The 24,480-nt window shown below is 57.5% G+C and overlaps 1 protein-coding gene across 3 annotated transcripts in view; it reads left to right on the top strand.

The window, feature by feature from the left end:
• PAK4 (p21 (RAC1) activated kinase 4) overlaps window positions 1-19,189 on the top strand; it is a 37,233-nt gene extending 18,044 nt beyond the window's left edge. Inside the window, exons 2-10 of one of the 3 annotated variants that reach the window (XM_016222366.2) lie at window positions 9,543-9,616; window positions 10,456-10,712; window positions 13,595-14,053; window positions 14,270-14,707; window positions 15,341-15,474; window positions 15,619-15,745; window positions 16,794-16,919; window positions 17,638-17,772; window positions 18,198-19,189. In XM_016222366.2, the coding sequence (XP_016077852.1) occupies window positions 10,509-10,712; window positions 13,595-14,053; window positions 14,270-14,707; window positions 15,341-15,474; window positions 15,619-15,745; window positions 16,794-16,919; window positions 17,638-17,772; window positions 18,198-18,353 (1,779 nt within the window). In that variant the 5' untranslated portion in view covers window positions 9,543-9,616; window positions 10,456-10,508 and the 3' untranslated portion in view covers window positions 18,354-19,189. The remainder of the gene's footprint in view (window positions 1-9,542; window positions 9,617-10,455; window positions 10,713-13,594; window positions 14,054-14,269; window positions 14,708-15,340; window positions 15,475-15,618; window positions 15,746-16,793; window positions 16,920-17,637; window positions 17,773-18,197) is intronic. The other 2 variants (XM_016222371.2, XM_016222370.2) reach the window with 2 other exon arrangements.
• The last annotated feature ends 5,291 nt before the right edge of the window (window positions 19,190-24,480 follow it).

Genomic DNA, 24,480 nt, shown 5'->3' on the forward strand with positions numbered 1-24,480 from the left:
ACGTTTTGCTTCTCTTGTTAACTTTGTTTGCTATTCTTGCACACGTAGCTGTGGTCATTCGTTGTCACTGCTGTGTACTATTCGATGGAGCCAGCAGGCCACACTTTATTACCTGTTTCCCATGGAGAGCATTTGCAATGTTTCCAGTCTCTGGCAGATTCAGATTGTGCTTCGTGAACCTTCCCACTCGTGTCCCTGGGCCCAAGGGCCGCATTTTGCTTGGTAGGTGCCCAGGAAAGCACTTGCCAGGTCCCAAACGTGCGTCTTCACCTTCGCCTGATGCTGCCAAACTCCTCCTGGTGCCAGCAGCACAGGAGAGCCAAGGAATGTTCTTGAGAAAAGCAGGTACATAGTAGACTGTGTGGTGTGCTGCCATTTATGGGTTTTTTAAAAGAGTGTGTAAGTATGTGTGTGCACCCGCTCATACACACGTGCATTTGTGGGTTCTCTCAGAAAGGAAAAAAAAAATCAGTAGAGGTTGTTTCAAGGGCCGAGCTGGGACAGGGCAGGAGGGGCCATCTTATCACTGTTTACTCTCTGGTGCCGTTGACTTTTGAACCACGTGCCTGTATTATAAAGCGACAGACACAGAGAAAGAGAAAAGGAAAGGAAAGAAGGCAGATATGAAGCCCAAACGTGGCAGAATATTAATAACTGGGAATCTGAGTAGTGGATTTTGTGGGGGTTCTCTGGTTTAGTCTCTGTATTGGCGTATGTTTTAAAAGTTTTATAATAAAGATCAGTTCCTGCCTGGATGGGCGTGGCTTAGTGGTTGAGCATCGACCTAGGATCCAGGAGATCGCCGTTCGATTCCCGGTCATAGCACATGCCCAGGTTGCGGGCTCGATCCCCAGTCGGGGGCGTGCAGGAAGCAGCTGATCAGTGACAACTCTTTCATCATTGACATTTTTATCTCTCTGTCTCCTTCTCCCTTCCTCTCTCTGAAATCAATAAAGATATATTTTTTAAAAATAAGATCAGTTCCAGTGTGAGGGGATCTTGGACGGCCTCTCCTGGCCCCTGAGGCCTGTCACCAGGAGAACCCCTTGTTTCCAGTGACACTTCTGGAGGCTCTGTGCACCTTCCTTCCTCCCTTCTCCTTTTCTCCCCTTGGGACCTCATTCCCCTTGGCTGGCCATAACTGCCCGATCCCTGACCGCCTCCCCCACCAGAGCCCAAACCAGCCTGTCTGGTTTGGGGAGGTTAGGGGAGCCGCCCCACTTGGCTCCTGTCTGGGTGGCTGCCTAACAGGTGCTCCACCCTGGTGGGGGAGGGGTGGCCTGAGATCTGGGACTTCTGGGGTCCCCCTACGTGCCCTGCTGTGGACCCAGGCTCAGCCCAGGTCCTGCTGGGAGCCTCTGGCTTGCTGAGCAGGTGATGGACAGGAAGGTGTTTGAGGGATTTCCCGGCCTCCTGTCTGAGTGATGAAATCCTGTGGAGGACTTCACAGCGTCCTGTGGAGGAGTTGGCCACTGTGGGGGAATGGGAAGGACACAAGTGTCTGTCCCCCTGCCTGCCTGGGCTGCTCACTGTTCTCACTGGGCTTTCCAGTGACTGGGCACCTGTCCTGGGCCCAGCCACCTACTTGAACCCAGTCCAGGTCACTCACAGGACCCCTCAGTGAGGGAGCCCCAGGGTGGCAGTTTTGTCTAGTTTGTGCATTGCTGAATTCTAAGGGCCTCCAACAGGCCTGCCTGGTATGTGCTAGGATCTTGCACATGTATGAACCAGTGGAGGCAACAGACATTCAGAGACAGAGGCAGCCTGGAGGGGCAGCACTGGGATAGGGCCCAGAGAAGGCACCTGACCCAGCCTAGGATGTCAGGTAGGGCATCCTGTGGGAGCAGCCTGTGGTAGGGTCCAAAGGGTGAACAGGAATGAGCCAGGCAGCCCGACCCCTGCCCCCCAAGTCCTCCATCATGGATGAGACACACAGAAAGAAACAAACTGTGCACCAGGAGCTCTGACCTGGGCCAGGGAAGGCTCTGCAGAGGAAGTGAGATCTGAAGGGCAAGGGTTGTAAGGCAGGGCCAGTGCGGCCCCTTCTTAATTCCCCTCTGAGTGTCTTTCTCCTGTTCTGGAATGGGTGTTCCAAACAAGCTACCTGCTGCTCAGAAAAGCTGGTTTAGGGCACAGGTACTGGGCCAGATGACAGGCACCTAACTTCCTGCCATGTGCCTTGGGCGTGTTACTCAACCTCTCCAGGCCTCAGTTTCCTCCATTGTAAATGGGCCAGATAAAGTACCTGTCCATTGAGGGCAGCAGTGAGGTAAAATGACTTAATGTGTCAAGGCTAAGCTTAGGGCCACTTATTTTCAGAAGGGTTAGTTGCATCCTGAGAAGACAGAGCCAGCATGGCACAGCCCTCCCCACCTTTTTCTCTCCCCATTCCCTCTGCATCTCCCAGCCCCACTCTCACACCTAGAGGTGGTCATGTAGGGGCTTCACCATGAACTCAATCTTCCCCTCCTGGTTAGGCTGCAAGTCTCAGGTTCATCCTCATGCGTGAGTGGGGCAGAGCTGGAGAGATGACCTTTGTTGTGCCTTCTTGAAGCTCTTGCTGGACTCAAAGCCTGGAAGTGGGGGGAGCAGGGAACACAGCGAGCCCCAGATCTCCAGCCACCCCTCCATATCAGAGTTCATTCATCCCCCTTCCCTCTATCCTGCCCCCAGCCCGGGTCATTGTTTCAAACCTAGCTGCCAGCCAGCTGCTCTCAGGTGCTGGGCAGCCACTGCTTCCCTGGCCCCTGGCACCTACCCTACCATGGGGAGCGAGGTGGGGGTGTTAGTGGAGGACTGGAGCCCTGAAGCTAGGGCTGTGGTTGGAGTCCCCTCTTCCAGTGTCCCTGCCTAGCCCCTCCCTCTGCCGGGACAGTTGTAGGTGATGTGGCCCAGGCTCTCCAGGCTCTGCCCCGCCTCCCTCTGTCCCTCCCTCCCACTGTCCTCCCTCCCCCTCCCCCTCCCATGGGCTGGAGCCACAGCTAGCTCAACTCCTGCCAGGGCAGGGCCGCGTCACCACTGGCTGCCAGGGAGGCTGGGGCAGAGCCCAGCCAGCTCTCCTTGGTGGGTGTGCGTATTGAGGGCCAGAGGAGCCCCTTGATACCTGCTCCCTGCTCTCCCAGCTGGAAGCCTCTGTCTGTGGCTCACCCCACTGAGGGTGTCTGAGGACCCGAGGATGGTGGAGGTGAGCTGGCCCTGGCCTCAGGCAGGAGGGGAGGGGTGGGGAGGGCGGCACTGGGTGTGAGGAGGGCAGTCCTGCTGCCTGGTCACCTGAGCCAGCATGAGCATGTGATCAAGGGGCCACACCTTTATTGGGGCCAGCAGCAGGGTGGCCATGTTTCCACGTGTTGGTGGTGATAGGTGTCTGCTGGGGTTTACCACATCTCAGCACAGGTCCCTGAGCACCTCAGTGGGGCACCTTCCTGGGGTCTGGTTTGCACAGGGTTGTTCTGAGGGGCTGGGTCTTTCTGGGTGACGTACTCTGGGTTGGCCATGGGGGTTCATTGCCTACTGTGTATGGATCTAGGCTTGTGTGGGTCTGTGCTCTACCTGTCTTGCGGAGTGTTCTTGGTGTGTATATGGGGTCCTAGGTCCGCCTTTCTAGGGAAGTCCAGCAGTTAGGAAGCGTATGGAATTGTGTGTATGTGCAAGTGTGCCTGCCTGTGGGTGGTGGCTCAGGTCTGTATCATGCATGTCATTGGTATGTGTCTGTGGGTCTCTTTCAGGAATACCTGTATGTCTGGGATGTGTGTGGCTCTTTACAGTGGTTTTGGAGGGGTCGTGGGTCCATGGGAGCTTCAGGGACCCAGCTGTGGCTGTCCTACTGTCCCGACCCTTCCATGCTGATAGCTTCCTCTGAGCCAGGCCCCCCTTTAAGACCTCTCCCCCCACCTTCTCCCGCCTCACATTTCCCCAGGACCCACTCTGTGGGGGCCCATATCTAAGAGGCAGGAGCTGAGGCTCAGGATGCGATGTCCTGTCCCATGCCCAGGCTCCTGTACAGCTGCTGCCTCTCGGGTTGGGTGGCTGCCGCTGTCTCTGGCCGCTCAGGGAGTTTTCTGTACAGCCTCCCTGTGTGTTCCTGTGTGGCTGGAAGCAAATGCTGCGTCTGTGTCATGGTCTCTGCAGATGACCTATGCACTGTGGAGCGTCTTCACGTGCTTCTGTGGCTGGGGGTGGTGTGGCAGGGAATTGCATGGCAGGGGAGGGCTTGGGTTCTAGGGGACTGGGAGGGCTCCAGAGCCTCCCTTCTGCCTGTACCCTCTCTCTCCTTCCTGCCCTGCCTTAGGGAAGAATGAATGAAGTCTAATCTGATTTCCCCAGTCCCTGTGGGCTCACCTACACTCAGGCTTGTTGTGGCATTCATCCTGGGCGGTGAGGGAAACCAACAGGGCCCTTTGTGTCTGTACCCTGTTCCTGGCCAGGAGGGGAGGGATATTTGAGCCCGGGGCTGCCAGAGGAACCAACTGGTTTCCCTTGGGGCTCTGAGCGCCGGCGTGGGCCCAGCTGGGTAAAGGAAGTGGCATCTTTTCATTCAACCACACTTGAAGCTGTGCACCTCCTGTGCTGGGCAGTGCTGGGGGCACAGGCTGGCTGAGATGGCCCCAGGCCCTGTCCTCTCAGGCTCCCAGTGCAGCCAGAGAGGCAGATGTGTCCTCAGAGAGCGGCAGCCCGTTACACTCCCCCCACCCCAGCCCTGGAGAAGGGAAGACTTTACAGAGATATTAAGACTGGCACGTTTGCTCTGGCAGGGACAGAACCTTGCCCAGCATCCTCTTTTATTTATTTGTCCCTTTAGTCATTCAGCAGCAACAACAGCAATGGCAGTCATAGTAACAGCAGCTAATGTGTAGTGAGGACCCACTGGGTGCCATGCACTGTTCTAAATGCTTTGCACATGTCACCTCATTTGATCGTCTATGTTCCCGGAGAAAGGAGACTGCCACTATCCTCAGTTCACAGATGAGTACACTGAGGCCCAGAGAGGTTGAGTCACTTGCTCAGAGGCACACAGCTTGGCAGTGGTGGAGCTGGTACCTGAGCCTGGGCAGTCTCCTTTTAGCCACCAACTGCCTGCTGAGCCCTTGTACTGGCACAGTCTGTGGCGGAGGCCTGGTGGGGAAGGATGGCACTGCATCTGGCCCAAATTCAGAGAGCAGGGCTGCTCCTCACTCCCCAGACTGGTGACTCCAGGCTCAGCTTCCCAAGGCCAAGGCGAACCCAGTGTTTTTATGGGATTTCACCCATTGCGGGGAGTCATGGATTTCCGGCGGCATCCTCCACTGTTTGACTTGCTTTTTGCCTGTAGCCCAAATGTGCTTCCCCTTCCTCAGATTTCCAGCCTAGGCCACATGGCTGGGGTGGGCTTCCCTGTGGTGGGCAGGACCTGGGATGGGCTCCCAACAGGGTGCTTCTTGTGTTTGGATCACACACCTGGCTATTTACTAAGTAGCTAGCTTCACTCTCTAAGGACTTGGGCCCCAGTTCCTCCTCAGGCATCAGGTCAGACTTCCAGACAGTGTGGGATGGGCCTTGGGGACTCCTGTCTGCCCTCTGCCCCAAAACCCTTCCCTGTGTCTCCTTGGGATCCAGACTCATCACACTGGCAAGGGTGTCCCTCCTGTATTCCACTGATATTTACTGAGTGCCCACTGTGTGCCCAGGCCCTGCTCTAGATGCCAGGGATATAGCAAGAACAAGACATAAAGGCCCCTGCTCTTCAGGAGCTGACATTGTACTGGAGGAGGGGTGGGAGAGGGGACCAACAGTCCAAGTAATAATAAATGCCATGGAGAAACATAAAGCAGGGGTGCAAATTGCGTCGGGGGGGTCAGGGAAGGCCTCTTTGAGGCACTTTTATTTACACTAACACCTGAATATCAAGAAAGGGTGAGCCTTGCCGTTCTGGGCAGAGAGCATAGTAGGTGGAAAGGCCCTGAGGCTGGATCAAGATTCCTGGTCCAAAACTAAAGAAGAAACCACCAGTGTGGTTGGAGTGAAGTGAGGGGAGGAGACAAGGTCCTGAGGTTGGCAGAGCCCACTGGGCAGTGCCATGTTAAGTCACAGTTTGAGCCAAGGAAGCCCTTGGAGAGTTTTGTTTAACTTTTCTTCAGACTCCCTCCTAACCAAGGTAGTCTTTCTGATCCTGATTCTGCTCATCACTAGTGAAGTTGTCTCTGTCCTGCTTCTTGTCCCATAAACCTCTGGGGTCTGTTGTCTGGAGTGGAGGCCTTCCTGGAGCCAGCGCCACTGGGAAGCAGGAGGCTGAGGCGGCCTCAACAAGGCCTCTCTGGGTGAAAGTGGGTGCTTCTGTGACCCTGGGTAGCCCTGGGCAGTGACTTCCCTTCTCTGGGCCTGTTTCCTGGTTTGGGAAACAGGAAGGAAGACGACTCCATACCCACCTACCCACTTATCCAAGAACTGTTTGGAGGGTTCAGCGTGGCCCGGCCTGCATGCCTGGCACAGGCCCCTGGGTTCCAACTGGGTCAGCTCCCTCCACTGCCAGGGGAGCAACTTTATACAGAGCTTGGGGAGATTGGGGCTGGGGGCCAGAAGTAAGAGTTTTACACGCGCTCACGCACACCCAAGCAGCTTTGTCACACAGCGGCTCCTGCCCTTCCACCTGGGCTGACTTCCCTGGTGGGGGGTGTTGGGTGGGTGGGTGGGAAACATTTTCCTCTCATGAAGGTCAGAGGGCAGAAGAAGCCGGTGCAGGGTGGCTGGAAAATCTGAGGCTTTTGCCAGAACAGGTGGGAAACTGCCTGTTCCACACGAGAAATGATCTAATTAAAAAGATTGTTTTTAATTGAAACAAACATTTTAGAGTAGAATGCAAAATGTGCCTGCATTCTTGGGATCAAACCCCGGACTTCAGAGGCTCTGTGTCCTGGCTGGTGGCTGCGGGCTTCATGCTGTCCTCCGCTCCACCTCTGAGCTCACTGGTTCCCATCTTTTCAGCTGCAGGCTTCATGCCAAATGCCTGTGGAAAGGACGGATAAGAAACCACAGGGGAGGGGGTCAACTGCTGGGGGCCACTTTGTGCTGCCCCTTGCTACTCCTGGGGGCTTGGGACAAAGCCATCAAGGAGGAAGTAGGACCCTCCCCCCAGAAGGATTCAGGGCAGGAGAGAAAGGGCAAGGTCTGGGTGGGGTGGGGTAGGGGAGGCCAGGACCTACCTTGGAGATGGTGATGATCATGACAATAGCATCAGTGCAGCCCTCAGGGGCAGAACAGGCAGCTAGAAGCCAGGACTTTGGTGTCCACCTCTCCAGGTTCAAATCCTGGGTGTCCTGAGCAAGGGGCTCTGAGCCTCAGGGCCCCCTCTGTGAATTGGGGATGACAAGAGCACCTGTCTCCCAGGTTATTGTGAGGATGGAGTGGCATTAGGCACAGAGAGCACAAGCAGAGCCCGGCACGCGAAAATCTCCCCGGAGGCAGCTGCTGCTAATTCCCAGAACTGGGCTGGGCAGGCCTGGAGCCTCATGTCCCCGCTGCTACCAAGCTGTGTCACCTTGGCAAGTGGTGTTTCCTCGTCCTCTCTGTGCCTTGTGTTTTTATTTTGTTTTTGTTTTTTGTCTGTAACATGGGGTCAGGTCTGTAATCTGGGTCAAGTGTGCAGATTAAAGGAGGGACTCTGGGTTGAGTGCTTAGAAGAGGGGCCAGAACCCAGTAGGTGTGCAGTAAGTGTTGGCTGCTACTCTATGGGTGACACACTTCCTGCGTGCACTGGGGCCTGGCCATCAGTGCCTGTGCTGTCTGTCACTCCTTATAAAAACTCAGGGAAGCTCGCACTGTCGTAGCCCCTCTTTTAACAGAGGAGGAAACTGAGGCACAGAGTGGCTGAGCTTCTGGCACAGGGCCACACAATGAGCTCTCAAGGTGGGTTGGCTCATGCCACTTCATGGGCACAGAGGTGGCACAGTGTGTAGCAGTGGAGCCTGAGTTTGGGCCTGGGCTGCCTGACTTTTGAGTTCCCAGCACCTGCTCTCTGCCCACCACCCACCCCCATTCCTGGTACAGCCCCTACCCTTAAGTAGCAGCTCCTCTCCCTTTTCTTCTGAGGCCCCAGAAGGTTAGGAGCTTGGGGAGTTGGTGGGAAGGGGGGGCCTGGTGAAGGAGCTGGCTGGGCTTGGAGCTGCCCCAGGGTGGGGCTCCCGCCTGATCATTATAAACATGGTCAGTTCCTCTGTTTGTCCTGCCCTCCCCGCCGTGCCCAGAGGGAAGGGGTGGCCCCCGGCAAATATCCGGAGGTGTGCCCCTCCACCCCCTTCCCCTGTGGGGCCACACTTGGCTGGGGGTGGGACTGGCTGCACTGTGCAAAGATGGCTTGGTGGTTTATGGGTGGGGGTTCTGGGTTGGCTGCTGCATCTCCAGGCTGCCTCCTGCCCACCCCATCTGGATCCTGAGCTCCTCTCTCCTGGGTTTTAGTAAGGGGTCACGTGGCTAATCCTATCCTGTCGAGGCTGTGGGCTGGGAGGTGGAGGATGGGCAGGGCAAAGAGTGAGAGAGGCCAAGGGGAAGAGAGGCTGGGTCTGGGGCCAAAGGGGCACATCTGGGAAGACAGTGAGGGGGTAATAGGACATAGGGCGAAGATCTGGGGTGACAGAGCAGGGGTGATGGGAGAGGGTCAGGCATAGGGACAAAGCAAGGAACTGGAACTAGAAAGAGGTGAGGACAGAGAAGCTGAGAGAGAGAGAGAGAGAGAGAGAGCGCGCGCGCGCGCAGGGTGGGTTGGGCCGCCAATGGAAGTGTGGGAGGGAGGGCTGGACAGTGTTCAGAGGGCTGGAATGGGGAAAAGACACTGAAGGGGCTCCTGGCTTGGTTGGGGCTGTAGAAGGGGCAGGGGCAGAGGGGCCCCCTTCCTGACCAGGGCTGTCCCACCCCACTTCCAGGCAGCTGGGGTCCCTGGAGCATGCAGGACAGTGCGCTGGTTGGGGGAGCCCTGGCCAGACCTGATTTTGGCCACCTGCTGGCCGAGAGTCCCGGACCAGTTGAGACAGGTTGGCTGCTGGGTCCCCACCTCCTTCCCTCCCACTGCCAAACCGGTTCCCCTGGAGGCTGCCCATTGATGGTTCTTCCTCTGAGCAAGGGGTGGCAGCCTATTTGGCCTCACCCCACAGAGCTGCTCCCACAGGAAAGGAGCAGCTCTCCCATGGGAGGAGAGCCAGGGGCTGGAGGGGCCGCATCCCAGACATGCTTCTGAGCCTCCTCATAGGTCATAAGACTCATTGAGCTTGTGGCCCACCCTGTGTTGGGCACTGTGCCAGTCACTGGGAAGCCAGCCATGAACCAGACAAAATCCCCACCCTGGGTGTTTCCCCTCATCCTTTGGATATAAGCTTACAGGGCACCTCTTCTGGGAAGCCTCCCCTTATTTCCACCTGCCATCCCTCCAGGCTGGGTTTGGTGCTCCCTGACCCCAGCCACCTCTGTGTCCCTAATACCAACCATCACAGGCTAGGCACAGAGGAGTGAGTTATTACTGAATGAGTGAGTGAATAAATGAATGAGTAGATGAGTGACTTTTTCTTCCCATTTTACAGATGAGTAACCCAAAGCGCCAAGAGGAGACGTCACCTGCCCAAGGGCACTTCTAGCACAGCCAGTGTCAAACCAGGTCTGTGGACTCCAGGGCCCATGTGTGTGATAAGAAAGCAGGACCTAAGCCCCCTCCTCCTTCAGGCACTGCTAGGAGTAATCCTAACCATTTGTTGAACAAGTAACCAGAGGGGTGTGGTGTTCCTGGCCCAGAGTCCAGGCTGGGAAAGCAGGATGGTTGTGGCCAGGCCGTTAGGAATGGGTTGCTAAGCACACTGTGTGCCAGACACTGTGCTAGGCGGGGGGGGGGGGGGGGGGGGGACGACACACACACACGTCGGGACACTGGGCAGATGAGACCTGGCCTATGGCACTGATATTCTAGTGATGGGGCCGTAGACACTAAACTGGTCAGCACAGGAACAAACAGCAGAATTTCTAGAAGTTAAAAGTGCTGTGAAGTGATATGGGGGAAGGTAGTGGGCATGGGGGATCTTTTACTTGGGGTAGTCAAGAAAGGGTTTACCAAGGACTCAGACCTGAAGGAGGGGAGAGAGGGAGCCATATATGGATACTGGAGAAGAGTATCCCATGAAGGGAACAGCCAGTGCGAAGGCCCTGAGGTTTGAAAGCCAGTGTGAGCGAGGGGGAGATGCAAGTAGAGAGGCGATAGGGGCAGATCATGTGGGGTCGGCCACAGGGAGCACTTGGCTTTTTCTGGGTGAGATGGAGCCACAGAAGGCGCTCAGCAGAGATGTGACTTGACTCAGGTGCTCATGGGATCTCTCAGGCCATGAAGGACAGACTGTGGAGGTGGTGGGGGGAGTGGGATGGGAACAGGGATGGACAGGAGGACCAGGGCAGGGCTGGAGAAGCTGGGAGGAGTGGGCAGGTCCTGGTGAGTGGCCCCCCCTGCAGGCCTGCAGCAGGAGCCCACATCTGCGCCTTCTGGTTTTAAGAGCCTTGGCGCCATGTTTGGGAAGAAGAAGAAGCGGGTAGAGATCTCGGCACCATCCAACTTCGAGCACCGGGTGCACACGGGCTTCGACCAGCATGAGCAGAAGTTCACGGGGCTGCCCCGCCAGTGGCAGAGCCTGATTGAGGAGTCAGCTCGCCGGCCCAAACCCCTCATCGACCCTGCCTGCATCACCTCCATCCAGCATGAGGCCCCCAAGGTATGCTGTCACCCATCGCCGCCTCTCCTGACCCCCACCAACCCCCACAGAGGGGCCCCAGCCCTTCACCCCACCCGTGATCCTGTGGCCAACATATCCTTGCTGACCCCCATCCCTTGTGACCTCCAAACACCCCCCCACAACCTTTCACACTCATCCTCACCCCTAATGCCGGTCTGTCACCCACCCCTCCACCCACTGACACCTTACCTTGCCTGTCAACACTGATCCCCACCCTGAGAACCCCACACTTACCTTGATCCCTCCAGCAGTCCCTCTATACCAGCTCCTAAGTCGTGCTCTCCCAGAGCCTCAGGCCTAGAGCTCTGTGTTCCTGACTCCAGTGCCACAAACTTATCCTTAGGTCTTCATAGAGCTCCCATGACAGTGGGGGGACAGACCTGTTTCCAGATGTTGACTACCCCAAGTAGTCAGGGCTGGGCTGGGGAAGTCCAGAGAAGGCACCTGACCCAGGCCGAGGTTCAGACCCACTGAGAGGAGGAGACATCTGAGCTAAGCCCTGAGGACTGAGAAGGAGGAGTCCTGAGGCAGATGGCGGGGCAGCAGGGCTTTTAGCGGAGGAAGAGGCCCATGTGAGCATTGGAGGTTTTGGTTTAGGATTGTGTTTTGTTTTCTGCTATCTTGAGCAAATGGGCAGAGCTGGGATTTGAACCCAGGTCTGTTTAAAAGGCTCATGCTCTTAACCCCCATCCTGTCTCCATGGCTCAGGTGCCCAGGCATGGCCTGCAGCGAGGCCGGCCTGATGGCGGTGTAAGGCAAGGCCACACCTGGCCTATGAAGCCAGCCAGGGAGCATGGACTTTATCCCGAGGGCAGTGGGAGCAGGAAGGGCCTCAGGCCAGGGGAATGAAGCCAGGTTGTTCCAGGGGTAGAGGTGGGTGTAGCAGACTCAGTGCAGGGACCAGGCCTGCGGCTGACTCATCCTCTCCAGCTGCCTGGCCCAGCCTGGCGGGAGGAGGCCCCAGGGTCAGCAAGGTGGGTGCAGACACAAGTGTGGACACACTCCCACCAGGGTCTCAATCTGATGGCCCACTGAGGTGTTCCTGTGTCCCATGCAGGGTGGTCCTGAATATTTTGAATTGTTTGTCACTGCTTTAAAAAGCAAGAGATTTCATGTCCAAACCCCTGTTGGAGTGGCAGCTGCCTCCACAGGCAGGGCACTAGCTCCTCTGAGCCACAGGCCCCACCCGGCTACCTCAGTTCCATCTCCTACCCAGTCCTATGGCTGCTTTGGTGCTGGTTATGCCCTCACTAGGGTGCCTCCTAAGACCTCACCCCTGCCTGGCCTGCCTGCCATGGGCCCTACTTGGGGCTGTGTCCACCAGGAGGAAGGAGCACCTTGTCTTAATTCACACACAGGTGCCACACAGGCTGGCACTGTCCTGAGGCCCCTGGGGCACTTGTGCTTGCTGCCCAGTCCTCTCGGGCCCTCCCCAGCCCCCAGGCACTTCTGACACTGAAGCCTGACCAGCTGTCTGCCTTGCTTTGCTGGGTCCCTGGGCAAAACCAGGCTTCCAGGTTGGCAGTTGAGGCCCAGCAGAGGCAGGGGCAGGCCCCATAGGGGCATTGTGGCCAGTGGGTGGGTTTTGTGGGATCAGTGTTTTCTACACAGTAGAGATAGTTCTGACTTGGGTGTCTCACAACCCTGGGCCCATGGCCATGTGTGTTAGTGGTTGACAGCACAGGGGTGGGGGCTATGTTCTCTGCTTCCCACAACCTCCACCCAGCTCCCCTCACTCCCTCACTGGTTCAATAAATGTTTATTGAGCACCTTCTGCATACTGATGCTGTCCTAGGTGCTCAGATTTAGCAAGAGCAGAGACAGGCAGACCCATCGCTGCCTGCACACATCGCACCCGGGGAGCTGTAGGTGTGTTTCTGTCCACTGGTTTTTAGTGTGCTAAAGAAAAGGAAGGAAGGGGGATAGGGAGTGTTAGGGGCTGGCATTTTAGATGGCTGGTCAGCAAAAGCCTCATTCTGAAAAGCTGTTTCCAGCAAAGACCTGAGGAGGTGAGGGAAGGAACCATGGCATACTTAGGGGAAGATGTTCCAGGCAGAGCAAACAGCCAGTGCAAAGGCTCTGAGGTAGGAGCTGCCTATGTGTTTGAGGAGCAATGAGGCTCATGTGCCTGGAGCTAAGTGGGGGGCAGGGAACCCTGGAGGCCATGACTCAAAGAGGTGGCCATGACCCAGATCAGGGTGGTGGGCATGGAAGGTGAGCTCTGGGTGGATTTGGAACACACACTCTGCCTAGCCCCAATGGGCATTCTTATTGCCACCCCTGCTCCTGGGGCACTCTTGCCTTCTATGTTGGGCCCAGTCCTTTCTGACTCTCCCTGTACCCCACCCTTGGCCTCCAGGGGAACAGAGAATGTGGTTTTGGGGTTAACAATTCTGGCAGGCTGCAGGGGAGGAAGCGCCAAGCTGGGCCCTGGCCCCAGCATCCTGTAATTTGCAGCTCTCCAGGGCTGATTATGGAGTGGTGTGGCCTCTGCCCTCCTTCCCCTTCACCCACAGGGCAGGAACCTCCCCCAGCCAGGAGAGCAGGAGAGGCAGGAGGGTGCTTCTTCGGGCATCCAGCCTCCAGGTTGGGGGTGGGGAGGTTACAGCCTGACTGAGGGGAGGCCACTCCTTCAGCCCCCTTCCTGCAACTGATTTCTCTGTGCTGGGGGCAGGGGTGCTGCGGGGGCTCCGTGGTGCTGCCCCCACCTGCCCAGCCCCATCATCACACCATGGCATTTCTTCATTTGTCTCTGTCTTGTCTCTGATGTGTGTTGTGTTGTCCTGTCCTTGTGTGTTGGTTACATGTCCTTTGTCCCGGTCCTTGCCCGGCCCCTACCCTGCCACTGCCCTGGACCCCAGACCATCGTGCGGGGCAGCAAAGGTGCCAAGGATGGGGCCCTCACGCTGCTACTGGACGAGTTTGAGAACATGTCGGTGACACGCTCCAATTCCCTGAGGAGAGACAGCCCGCCGCCGCCCACCCGAGCCCGCCAGGAGAATGGGATGCCCTCGGAGCAGGCCGCCCCGGCCAGAGGGGGCCCGGAGAAGGCAGGCGGCCTAAGCCGGGGTGCTGGTCGCAGCGAGGGGGGTGGCGCCAGTGGTGACCGGCGGCGGGCGGGGCCGGAGAAGAAGCCCAAGTCTTCCAGGGAGGGCTCAGGGGGGCCCCAGGAGTCCTCGCGGGACAAGCGTCCCCTCTCTGGGCCTGACGTCAGCACCCCCCAGCCTGCTGGTGTGGCCAGTGGGGCGAAAATGGCGGCTGGCCGGCCCTTTAACACGTACCCACGGGCCGATACGGATCACCCATCCCGGGGCGCCCAGGTAACTGATCCCCCGCCTCAGGACCCCCCCAATGTCCCCTTGTCCAGAGCTTTCCCTGTCCCCCACCCACGAACTCCAACCTGTGCCCAGCCCACTGTCCATCTCCATCCTGACCACCATGTGTCTGTGCACGGCCGGGAGGCCCCTGCCCTGCTCAGGAGAGCAGAGCCAGCCCCTGGCCCCTCCACTGACAGCCTCCTCTCTTTTCTGTTTCAGGGGGAGCCTCACAACATGGCCCCCAACGGGCCATCAGCGGGGGGCCTGGCTGTCCCCCAGTCCTCCTCCTCCCGGCCTCCCGCCCGAGCCCGCGGCCCCCCCAGCCCTGGAGTGCTGGGCCCCCATGCCTCTGAGCCCCAGCTGGCCCCACCAGCCCGAACCCTCGCTGCCCCCGCCGGTACCCACGCCCCTGGACCTCCCGGCCCCCGCTCTCCGCAGCGGGAACCCCAGCGTGTGTCCCATGAGCAATTCCGGGCTGCTCTGCAGTTGGTGGTGGACCCTGGTGACCCCCGCTCCTACCTGGACAACTTCATCAAGATCGGCGAGGGCTCCACAGGCGTTGTGTGCATCGCCACCGTGCGCAGCTCAGGTCGCCTGGTGGCTGTCAAAAAGATGGACCTGCGCAAGCAGCAGAGGCGCGAGCTGCTCTTCAACGAGGTGGGCTCCTGGCCGCCCTGTCCTGCCCCCACCTTGTTCCCAGTGCTCCTCCACCCAGTGGTTTTGAGGCCCTAAGGAGGTGGGGCTGGGAGAAGGTGCTTCAAGGCTGGGCTTCCCAGGCCTGGGTTCCTCTCTCCTCACAACTCACACCTACTCCTCTCTCCCCACGATACCCACAGCTGCATCTCTGTCCCTCTCCTGGCCCCTCTTGAGCCCCGGTCTAGGACCCTTGGGCCCACTGAACTCCGCCCTCTAAGTGTGTTCCAGGCTCCTCACACCCACTGAGTCCCACATTGGTTCCAGAATGTCTCCCCCAAACTCCCTCTGGTTCCCTGTCTCAGAGAGGCCCCACCAACCCTGTCCCCAAGCCAGAGCTCTGGACCCCCCTGGGACCTGTCCCCTCTGCCCTCCCCCACCCCTCCAGCCCCCCCAGCCCCATCCTCTCTCACTGGGCCCTGGCCTGGCCTCTTGAGTGCCCCTGGGCATTCCCCACACAGCAGCCAAAGGGCTCTTTATGACGGCAGGCCAACCACACCAGCCCGGCCCGAGAGTGAGGCAGGAGGGCAGCTGGTGGCTGCGTCTGAAGGTAGGGGCTGGCAGCTCCCCACCATGCTGACCAGCCTCCCTCACCAGGTGGTGATCATGCGAGACTACCAGCACGAGAATGTGGTGGAGATGTACAACAGCTACCTGGTGGGCGACGAGCTCTGGGTGGTGATGGAGTTCCTGGAGGGGGGCGCCCTCACCGACATCGTCACCCACACCAGGTACTGCCGGGCAGCTGGACCCTGGCCAGCGCCCAGCCCACTGTCTCCCCTGGCTCCCTAAGGTGGAGCTGGTGCCCTCAGACTCCCAGAGCAGGGCTGGGTCCAGTTTGCTGCAGTTCCCTGCTTCCCCCTCCCCCCCTACAGGATGAACGAGGAACAGATTGCTTCAGTGTGCCTGGCGGTGCTGCAGGCCTTGTCTGTGCTCCACGCCCAGGGCGTCATCCACCGGGACATCAAGAGTGACTCCATCCTGCTGACCCACGACGGCAGGGTAAGGATTTCATGGCTTGGGCTCCCTCCACCCTCCCCAGCTCCCTTCTGCCATCACGTAGGCCCTGGCCCCCAGTGCAGTGTCCTGAGAAGCCGTTAGCTTGTTGGTTCCTCATGTGACAGCCCAGAGTCGGGTCATTGGTGACCCAGGCTGGCGGGGACTCTGCCATCAGCACAGGACGCTGGCACCTGTACTCTTGCCCTAGGCTCAGAGAGAGGAGAATGCATTTGGGCAGCAGCCACAGTTCTGCCATGTGCTTTTCCCACCCCTGAGACCAAGCACCTGGGTGGGTCGTGGACCCTGTCCTGCCTCCCGCCTTCCCGAGTGAATTTCTGAATCTGAGGTTTGTGGTTGCGTGCAGAGTGCCCAGAACCTGCATTTATAGTCCAAGAGTAGACTCAGTGGGAGCCCCTTGACACCAAATTCTTGGCTATTTGCCCGCCCTCCCCCAGGAAAGTTAATCCAGGCAACAGAGGTGGCAGCTTGGAGCTCACTTTCACTGGGAGTCCCACTCTAGGGCCTGTGAACACCTAAAGACATCTACAGATGTGTTTTAGGGATACCTATGAGCCACCTGAACTTGTACACACTCTGGCCAGGCTTTCTGGGGTTGAGAGGATCTATAGATATCCTCAAGAGTCTAAAAGGGGCCCACAGCTCCAAAAGAGGTTCTGCGGACCTGGTTGTCACAGAGGCAGGCCAAGTGTCCCCAAACTCCAGGGAAGCAGAGACCCAGGGCTTGAGCTTTGGGAGCCAGCTCTGGTCTCATCCCCTGCACCAGCCTTACTACTTGTAGGACTCAAGTCACTTCCCCCAACAGCCCCAGGGCAGACCCTCTCTGGAAGAACAGATGGTGTGATCTTGGGGCAGCGACACACCTGCAGGCTCCCTGCCAGAGGTGGCAGAGCTGCCCATGATCTGGCTGTAACCTCTGGGCTACACAGTGGAGACCCAGCACGTCGGAGGCCAAGGAATTAAATGGGTGGACACCTCTGCTCACCCTCCCCACACCAGCACCTCTGACCCTGCTGCCCGTGCCCTGCCCCAGGTGAAGCTGTCAGACTTCGGGTTCTGCGCCCAGGTGAGCAAGGAGGTGCCACGGAGGAAGTCACTGGTCGGCACACCCTACTGGATGGCCCCGGAGCTCATCTCCCGCCTCCCCTACGGGCCAGAGGTAAGGCAGAGGCAGCTGGTTCTGCTGCCAGCACCAGTTCATGCCGACAGTTCACAACAGCCAGAGTGGGGGGGAAGTGGGAGGGAGACTGGCGTGAGATTCTGAGGGGACATCTCAGGACAGCCTGTGAGTGACAAACCCAGCTCCAATGGGTTTAGCAAAACATGGAAGCTATGACGTTAGGGGGTCATGCGCTTCAGGCCCGGCTTCCCGCATGTCTCCCTTTGTGCCCTGGTTTTCTCTGTAGTGTTCCCTCAGGCAGGTGCTCCCCTTGTGGCAGCAGAGATGACCCCAGCTACTGGGACACAGCTTCCTGCCTGTGGGCACCATAGGATATTTGGCTTAACGGTCTCAGGGTTGATTCTGATTGGTTCAGCTTGCCTCATGTGCCTGTTCTTGACCCAGTTACTGTGTCCCAACAAATCTGGTCATGCCCACCACCCACCCGGCCTGCTAAGAGTGAGGAAGGGCAGAGTCCACCAGAGGAAGCCAGTGGTGCTTAGCAAAAAGAAGGAGGCCAGAGGCTGGGTGGGCAGAACCCTTTAGAAGGTTCCCTGGGTGAGAAGTGCATGGCGTTGGCAGGCCATGTGTCAGAGCAGGTGTCCAGGTCCAGGGGCTCGGGTTGTGGAGAAGCAAAAGAACTGGGGGATCCCTCCCCAGGCTTCTCCAAGCCCTGGCCTGCCCAGCACAAGCCCTGCCATCCCTTCCTCCTATGCAGGTGGACATCTGGTCGCTGGGGGTGATGGTGATCGAGATGGTGGACGGGGAGCCCCCCTACTTCAATGAGCCACCCCTCAAAGCCATGAAGATGATTCGGGACAACCTGCCACCCCGACTGAAGAACCTGCACAAGGTGGGTCCCCCGGCAGGCAGGTGGTACGAGGAAGATGACACATAAGCCTGCAGGGTGACGCCCCTGCACCCAAGCGGAGTGCTGGGTGTAGACACCACTGGGGCTTTGACGTCGCCTGGGGTGGCATTTACTGGGTTCTGGGCTCACCGCCCTTCTCATCCCACCATGGTGCTCAGCTGAAGGCACACAACTTAGCCAGGCCCAGGATAGGGGTGCCTCCAGGGCCCAGCTGCTGCAAGCTCCTCACCAAACCTTGAAAATAGGAAGGAAATGAGTCTGCAGGCCAAACTCTGGACACCTGGCACCTCTTTCCCCCAGACGTGGGCAGTAGACGGTCAGCCCCTGTGACAGAGAAAAGACCGAGGCCCCAGAGCAAGTGAGTAATGGAGCTGGCACTCAGGCCCTTTCCCCTGCTTTCCCCACAGGTGTCACCGTCCCTGAAGGGCTTCCTGGACCGCCTGCTGGTGCGGGACCCGGCGCAGCGGGCCACTGCAGCCGAGCTGCTGAAGCATCCGTTCCTGGCCAAAGCGGGCCCGCCTGCCAGCATCGTGCCCCTCATGCGCCAGAACCGCACCAGATGAGGCCTGGCACCCTGTCCCTGAACCAAAGAGGCCCTGGGGTCACCCCTGCCCTGCCGGAGGCCAGTAGGGAGCTGGCCCCTGCTTCTCCTGGCCTGGGAGACACTCCGAGTGGCACTGCCTTCCTTACTAGGGGCAGTGTGTGGGACCCTACTACTGAACTTGTTTTGATTTTGTGACTAAAAATACGGGACTTGTGGGAGCAAATGAGGCTCCCAGCTCCCCCACCCCCCGGGACAGCCCCTCTGCGCTTCCCTGTCTCCGGGAAGGGAAGGTAGCCCTCCCATCACTGGAACTCTGCAGTGGGGGCTGCCAGGGGTGGAGAGAACACTACGAGAGAGGTGTGCGTGCGTGCGTGTGTGCGTGCGTGTGTGTGTGTGTGTGTGTACGCGTACACATGGGTGTGCGCACAGTGGAAGGTCCAGCTCCTCTGTCCTCCAGGCTGCGAGTGGGTTTCTCTGAGACCTTGCCTCACATACAACCCCCCTCCCCCTGAGCCACGGCAGGGGGCGATCGTGAATGTCTGAAGAGTGGCCTTCTCCCTAAGCCCTGCATCCCCTTTCTGTGGTTGTATGGGGAGACAGGTCAGGGCTTCCCTCCCACCCCAGCCTCTGCAGAAAGTGACTACTGCACCTGGACAGCCTCTTCTTTTCTAGAAGTCTATTTATATTGTCATTTTATAACACTCTAGCCCCTGCTCCCAGCTGGGGACAGGTGGTCCCTGTCCTGGGGGGCCACCAGGGCAGAACCACTGCTTGAAGAATCCGGTTCCTGCCCCCTCGGCACAGCCCTGCCCACCCCTTCCTCAAGTTAGTTTTACAATTAAAACATTTTCTTGATTTGTGTGTATATGTGTGTGGAGTGTGTCCAGGGGGAGGGGCTGGCCAACCCCAGGGTTCCAGCCCAGCTTGGGGCAAGGGCCTGTCTGTGAGCCGGTGGGGAGTTCCAGGTGGAAGAGCAGCCAGTAAAGCTCCTGCTCATGGAGGCAGGATTGACACCCGCCCTCAGGCCTGGAAGGAGTCAGTTTACCAGTCTGTGTGCTGTGGTGACCAGTTTACCAAATCTGCCATTTCTTGCAACTTGTTTTAAAGGTTGTCTTGAGCGTATTCAGTGGGTAGGAACTGACCCATGGTGAGTTGATGTTAGTAAATTGGTCAACGGGCAGGTGGACTTTGGAGCTTGGCTGAGGTGGATGGACCTGGGGCTGCCAGCTTCACAGAGACTCCATCAGTCTCTTCCCTCCAGGCTGAGACTCCAGGCCCGAGCCCTCCAGGCCAGTGCTGGGCTTTGTGTGTCTTCAGCATGCTGAGAGGTGTCCGGCGGGAGCAGCTTCCTGGGGACAGCTGGGAGCAGAGGGGAGAGCGCCTCTCCACGTCCTCCGGCAGCCCTGGCATCAGCAACCTCAGCCTGGGTTGTGGGTAGCAGTGTGTGGTGAGGGCGGAGAGATCCTAGCTTGGTCTACACTCCCACTCTCCTCCACTGTTACGTGACTGTCCCCACAGCCCCCCCCTCCACTGGCCCTGAGCTCCCCCAAGGATTGGGGTGCTGTTTCTGTGACAGCCTGGCTTGATCCATGCATGGTCTAGGTAGATAGTCACAGATTTAAACACCAGCGCCAGCAACCATTGCTATATGTGAATATGTTTGGGAAAAAATATGCCAAAATTGGCTTAAGGAGAAATAACCAAAAAGACCAAAATAACTAACCCCCCTCCCACACACACACGTATTTAAGAAAAAAAAAATACTTTGAGCATGAATGCCTGTAAAAATCAGTTCTAGCAGACTTTGAAGGATCAGGTAATTCCTACCGTGTACAAATTGTCCCAGAAAACAGGAAGGGGACAGCCACCCGCCTCATCCTAGGATCCTGGAATACCTGCGGTCCCCAAACCAGATAAGGACAGTGAAACAGCGCTGCAGCTACTGCACACGCTGGGCGCCGGGAGGTGCTGCCGTCAGTGGAGAGGCCCATTCAGACCGGGCGGGGGCATCTGCCCCCTCAGGCTGTGGAGGCGGAGCCCGCGGCAGCTGTTCGCGCTGTGTCTTCCCTCACATCACTGCAGTTTTAAAGAATGGCTTTGGGGAGCCTTTCCTCCCAGCTCCCTGCCTCCTGCTGCGGATGCCCATGCTGAAGGCTCCCACGGTATCAGTCAGAAACAACTCTGGTTTCCAACGGGATTTAATACGGGGGTCGGTTACCAAGGCATTGGGGAGGCTGGAGGAGCCGCAGAGGGCCAGCCGTCACTAAAGGCAGGAGCCTCCCCTGTGGGGCAGGAGACGGCAGGAGTCAGTGGCACTACCAAAGCCCACTCGTGTCCCCGCGGCAGAGAGCAGAATGTCCAGCCTCCCACCCTCTGCTCCCACTGGAAGCCTCCTATTGACAGGACCTTACTACCTGCAGCTGGCAAGGGAGTTGTACAAGGCGCTGTTTAGGCTTCCAGCCTCTGGAAAAGGAAGCACTCGGGAGGGCAGGTGTGCGAGGCAGCAGATGTCATCTGCCCAGGCAGGGATGTGGCACGGGGATCTCACTTTGTCCACACGTTCCTGTCCAGACATGGGGCTCCACAAGGAGCGAGTGTTAACTCAGCCACAGCAGAGACCCAGGAGAGGGAGCTGGGGACATGTGAAGGTCAGACAAGTCAGACCAGTTGTTCTCATGGTGTGGTTCCTGGACTGGCGGCATCCCTGGGAATTTAATGGGCATGCACTGCATCACCAAGCCACGGGCTCCTGAAAATGGGGCGGAGGCCCCTCTACTTTGGCGCCTGAGGGACCACGTGTCTGAACAACCTCTGCCTTCCTGGGTGGCCAGTCAACTAGGGCCAGGCCCCAAAAGGGGGACTCTGGAAGAGAGATGGTTGCTCAAGGAGAAAATTTGGGACCTAGAGGTGTTGGGGCTGAGACATGAGATGAGGCAGCATATAGGGTCCTGGCCTCTGGGGAGGTGGGGACAGCTCGGAGCCTTCTCCAGGAAGACCAGAGGCAGCTATAGCAGTTTGGGGCCTCCTGGGTTAAAGTTCAACTCCCTTTCTGCCTCCCTCTCTTCCCTGTTCCTTTATCTCTGACTTTCTCTGTCTCTCTCTCTCTCTCTCTCTCTCTCTCTCTCTCTCTCGCCTATCGTTTAATCTTATTTACTATTTGAACAGGTAACCCAAGGACATGGCACAAAACACACAAGATTCTAAGGGGAAATTACAAAGTCCACTTCCCTTCCTATTCTGGCTTCTCCACCCTCCCACCCCCCCACCCCCCACCCCAGAGGCAGCCACCAGTGCAAGCTTCTTGTACCTCCTTCCAGAAATGCACGCATGTACCAGAAACACCCACAGGCATATACAGACCCATGTCCTACTTTGCACAGCTCAGCAGAGTACACCTCCTGCGCCTTGCTTTTTACTACCTAACATTGTATCTTGGTGGTTGGTCCCGGCTGTTACATAAGAAGCAACCTGTTAATGGAGCATATGAAACATGATTTATTAATACCGTGATTTATTGAACATCCCTGTTGATGGCCGTTCAGGAAGCTGGCAGTGGTCCGTTGTTCTGATCGATGCCACAGCAGATCTGCACGAACTTTGTATTTGTCACAAGGGCGCACATTTCTCTGGGATGCGTAAGCCTTGCCTCCTCCCTGCATGCTACAGGACTCCCACCTGTGCTCTGCCCTGGGTAATGCTTTCTGGGTGTTTCTGACCTCTGGATCCTTCCCTGGCTCCTGTCGACCCCACCCCAATGTCTGTAAGTCTGTCTCTATGCTTGGCCTCTCTAGATCTCTCTACCTCTCCTCTTTATCTTTCTCCCTCCCACCCCCTTCCTCCTCTCCCTCTCTCTGCCCCCTCTGACCTCCTTCCTTCTACCCCAACTCATCCCTGCCTCTCTGTTGCCCCCTGCAGGTGAAGCTGACTCACAGCAGCCCCCACTCCTCACCCCTGTGATTTATATTGGAGGGAGACAACACCCAACCCAGCCCACCTTTTCCCACCTTCAGCCCCCTCCTGACCTGGCTGGGCTTTCCCATCCCCCACAGTCCTGGCTCCCCTAAACCTCCCATTTCCTGCTCTCCAGGACACCCCACCTCCCCTTCTCTCTATCAGCCGGATTAGGAACTGACAAACCTGGCGGTGATACTGGCTTTGCAGCAGGAATGGTGAGAGCTAGACTCAGGTGTGTTGAATGTGGTTCCTTGGCTGGACAGAGCCTCGTCCTCCTGCCTGGGGCTGGGCCTTCTTGGCCTCCCTGTCAGCAGAGAGCAATCAGTCTGTGTCAGCCCTGAGCTGGGGACAAATGATAAACAAACCCACCCAAGGCCCTGCCCTGGTGAGGCTGACATTCTCATGGGATGACACAGTTCATGACCAAGTGAACATAATCACATACTCGAGGTACTTACAAATCATACTAAGTTCATGAAAGAAAGAACAGAGTGTGGCAATAGGTAACAACTAGGGAAGGCCCAGATTGCTGTTGATGAACCCATTGGGACTATCACCAAGATATATTGTTATGTAGAAAAGAGCCAGAAGGATGTGTGCATTGTGGAGCGGTGCCATCTGAACGGAGATGAAAGCAGCCATGGAAACGTGGAGTGTAAAGCCTTGCAGGCAGATGTGGCAGCATGTGCAAAGACCCTGAGGTGGAAGGAATTTGTAGAATAAGGGCCGGTAAAACTATGGGACGCCATGAGCGAGGGGGAGCAGCACTTTTACCAATGAGAAACTAAGGCTTGAAAAGGGAAGTCCTTTGCCCGAGGACACACAAGGTCAGGGTGGAAACTGTTGCTCAGGCAGCCTTATGCTCTTAACCATGAGGACAGTGGATCTTAGTGAGGAATCCCAGACCAGCAGCATTAGCATCACCTCCCGGGCCCCACCCCAGAACTACTGAATCAGAAGGGGGGGGGGAGCTGGGTTGTGGAGCCCAGCAGTTTGCATTTACCAAGCCTTTCCGAAGATTCTGACTTGCAGTCAAATTTGAGAACCACTGAGTCTGGCTCTCTGGCCTCCCCAAACTTTGCTCCTGCCCTCTGAGGGATCCCTGTCCACTGTGGGTTGAATGGTGCTCCCCAAAAAGGTATGTCCACATCCTAATCCCCAGAACCTGTGAATGCTACGTACATCATATGGAAAAAGGGTCTCTGTAGATATAATTAGGTTGGGGACCTTGAGGTAAAGAGGTCATCCCAATGACCTAGGTGGGCCCTAAAGTCAATGACAAGTGTCCTTACGAGGGTGAGGCAAAGGGAAATTTGAGAGCAAAGAGAAGGCAGTGTGATCACAGAGGCAGAGACTGGAGTGATGTGGCCACAAGCCAAGAAGTGTCACAGCCATCAGGGGCTGGGTTGGAGCGGAAGGATTCTTTGGTTAATCCTCACCTGAGGGTATTTTTTCCATTGATTTTTAGAGAGTGGAAGGGAGGGAGGTGAGAGAGAGAAAAAAAAAAAACATCAATGTGAGACACACATCAATTGGTTGCCTTTCACATGCACCCTGATCAGGGCCTGGGATTGAATCTGCAACCCAGGTACATGCCCTGGACCGGGAATCCAGGGCCTCGGATGCAGCCAAAGATCTGAGGACACTGGGGAGCCCCGGCTGGTTTAAGTGAGGGAGGGAGTGGTTGGGTTTGGGCTTTCGTAGGATCCCCCCCTGTCCGGCAGCTGCCTCTCTGTGTGTGTGTGTGTGTGTGTGTGTGTGTGTGTGTGTGTGTGTAACCACTCACTCTCCGGGAGGGGCTGAAACCATGGCAGGCAGGGGGCAGGCAGAGGGAGGGTTGTTGATTTCCAGTCTTCAGACTCTCCCCTGCCCTTATTTTTAGGTGTTTGGCTCCCGGCCACTCCCTGCCCTGGATTCTGACCCGGGGACAGCTCTGACTCCACTGCCACACTCTCGTTCTGGCTCTGCCTCTTCCTCCTCCGAGGACAGGTGGGCAGATAGGGTGTGGGCTTGTGGTGACGGGGGAGTGTCTCCAGTTGTTTGGGGTGTCATGAGCTCTTCTAGTGTTTGTCTGGGGATCTCCTGGGAACCCCCAGGGGCAGTGGGGCTAGGCGCTGGTACGCAGTGGTTGGTTTGCCCGCCAAGGGTCCTCCCCGCCCTCCAGGACCCTGGCTAATTCCTAATTTCCCAGG

The sequence above is a fragment of the Miniopterus natalensis genome, chromosome 18 (genome assembly GCF_054644295.1).
Source record: "Miniopterus natalensis isolate mMinNat1 chromosome 18, mMinNat1.hap1, whole genome shotgun sequence".
NCBI classification, from domain to species: domain Eukaryota; kingdom Metazoa; phylum Chordata; class Mammalia; order Chiroptera; family Miniopteridae; genus Miniopterus; species Miniopterus natalensis.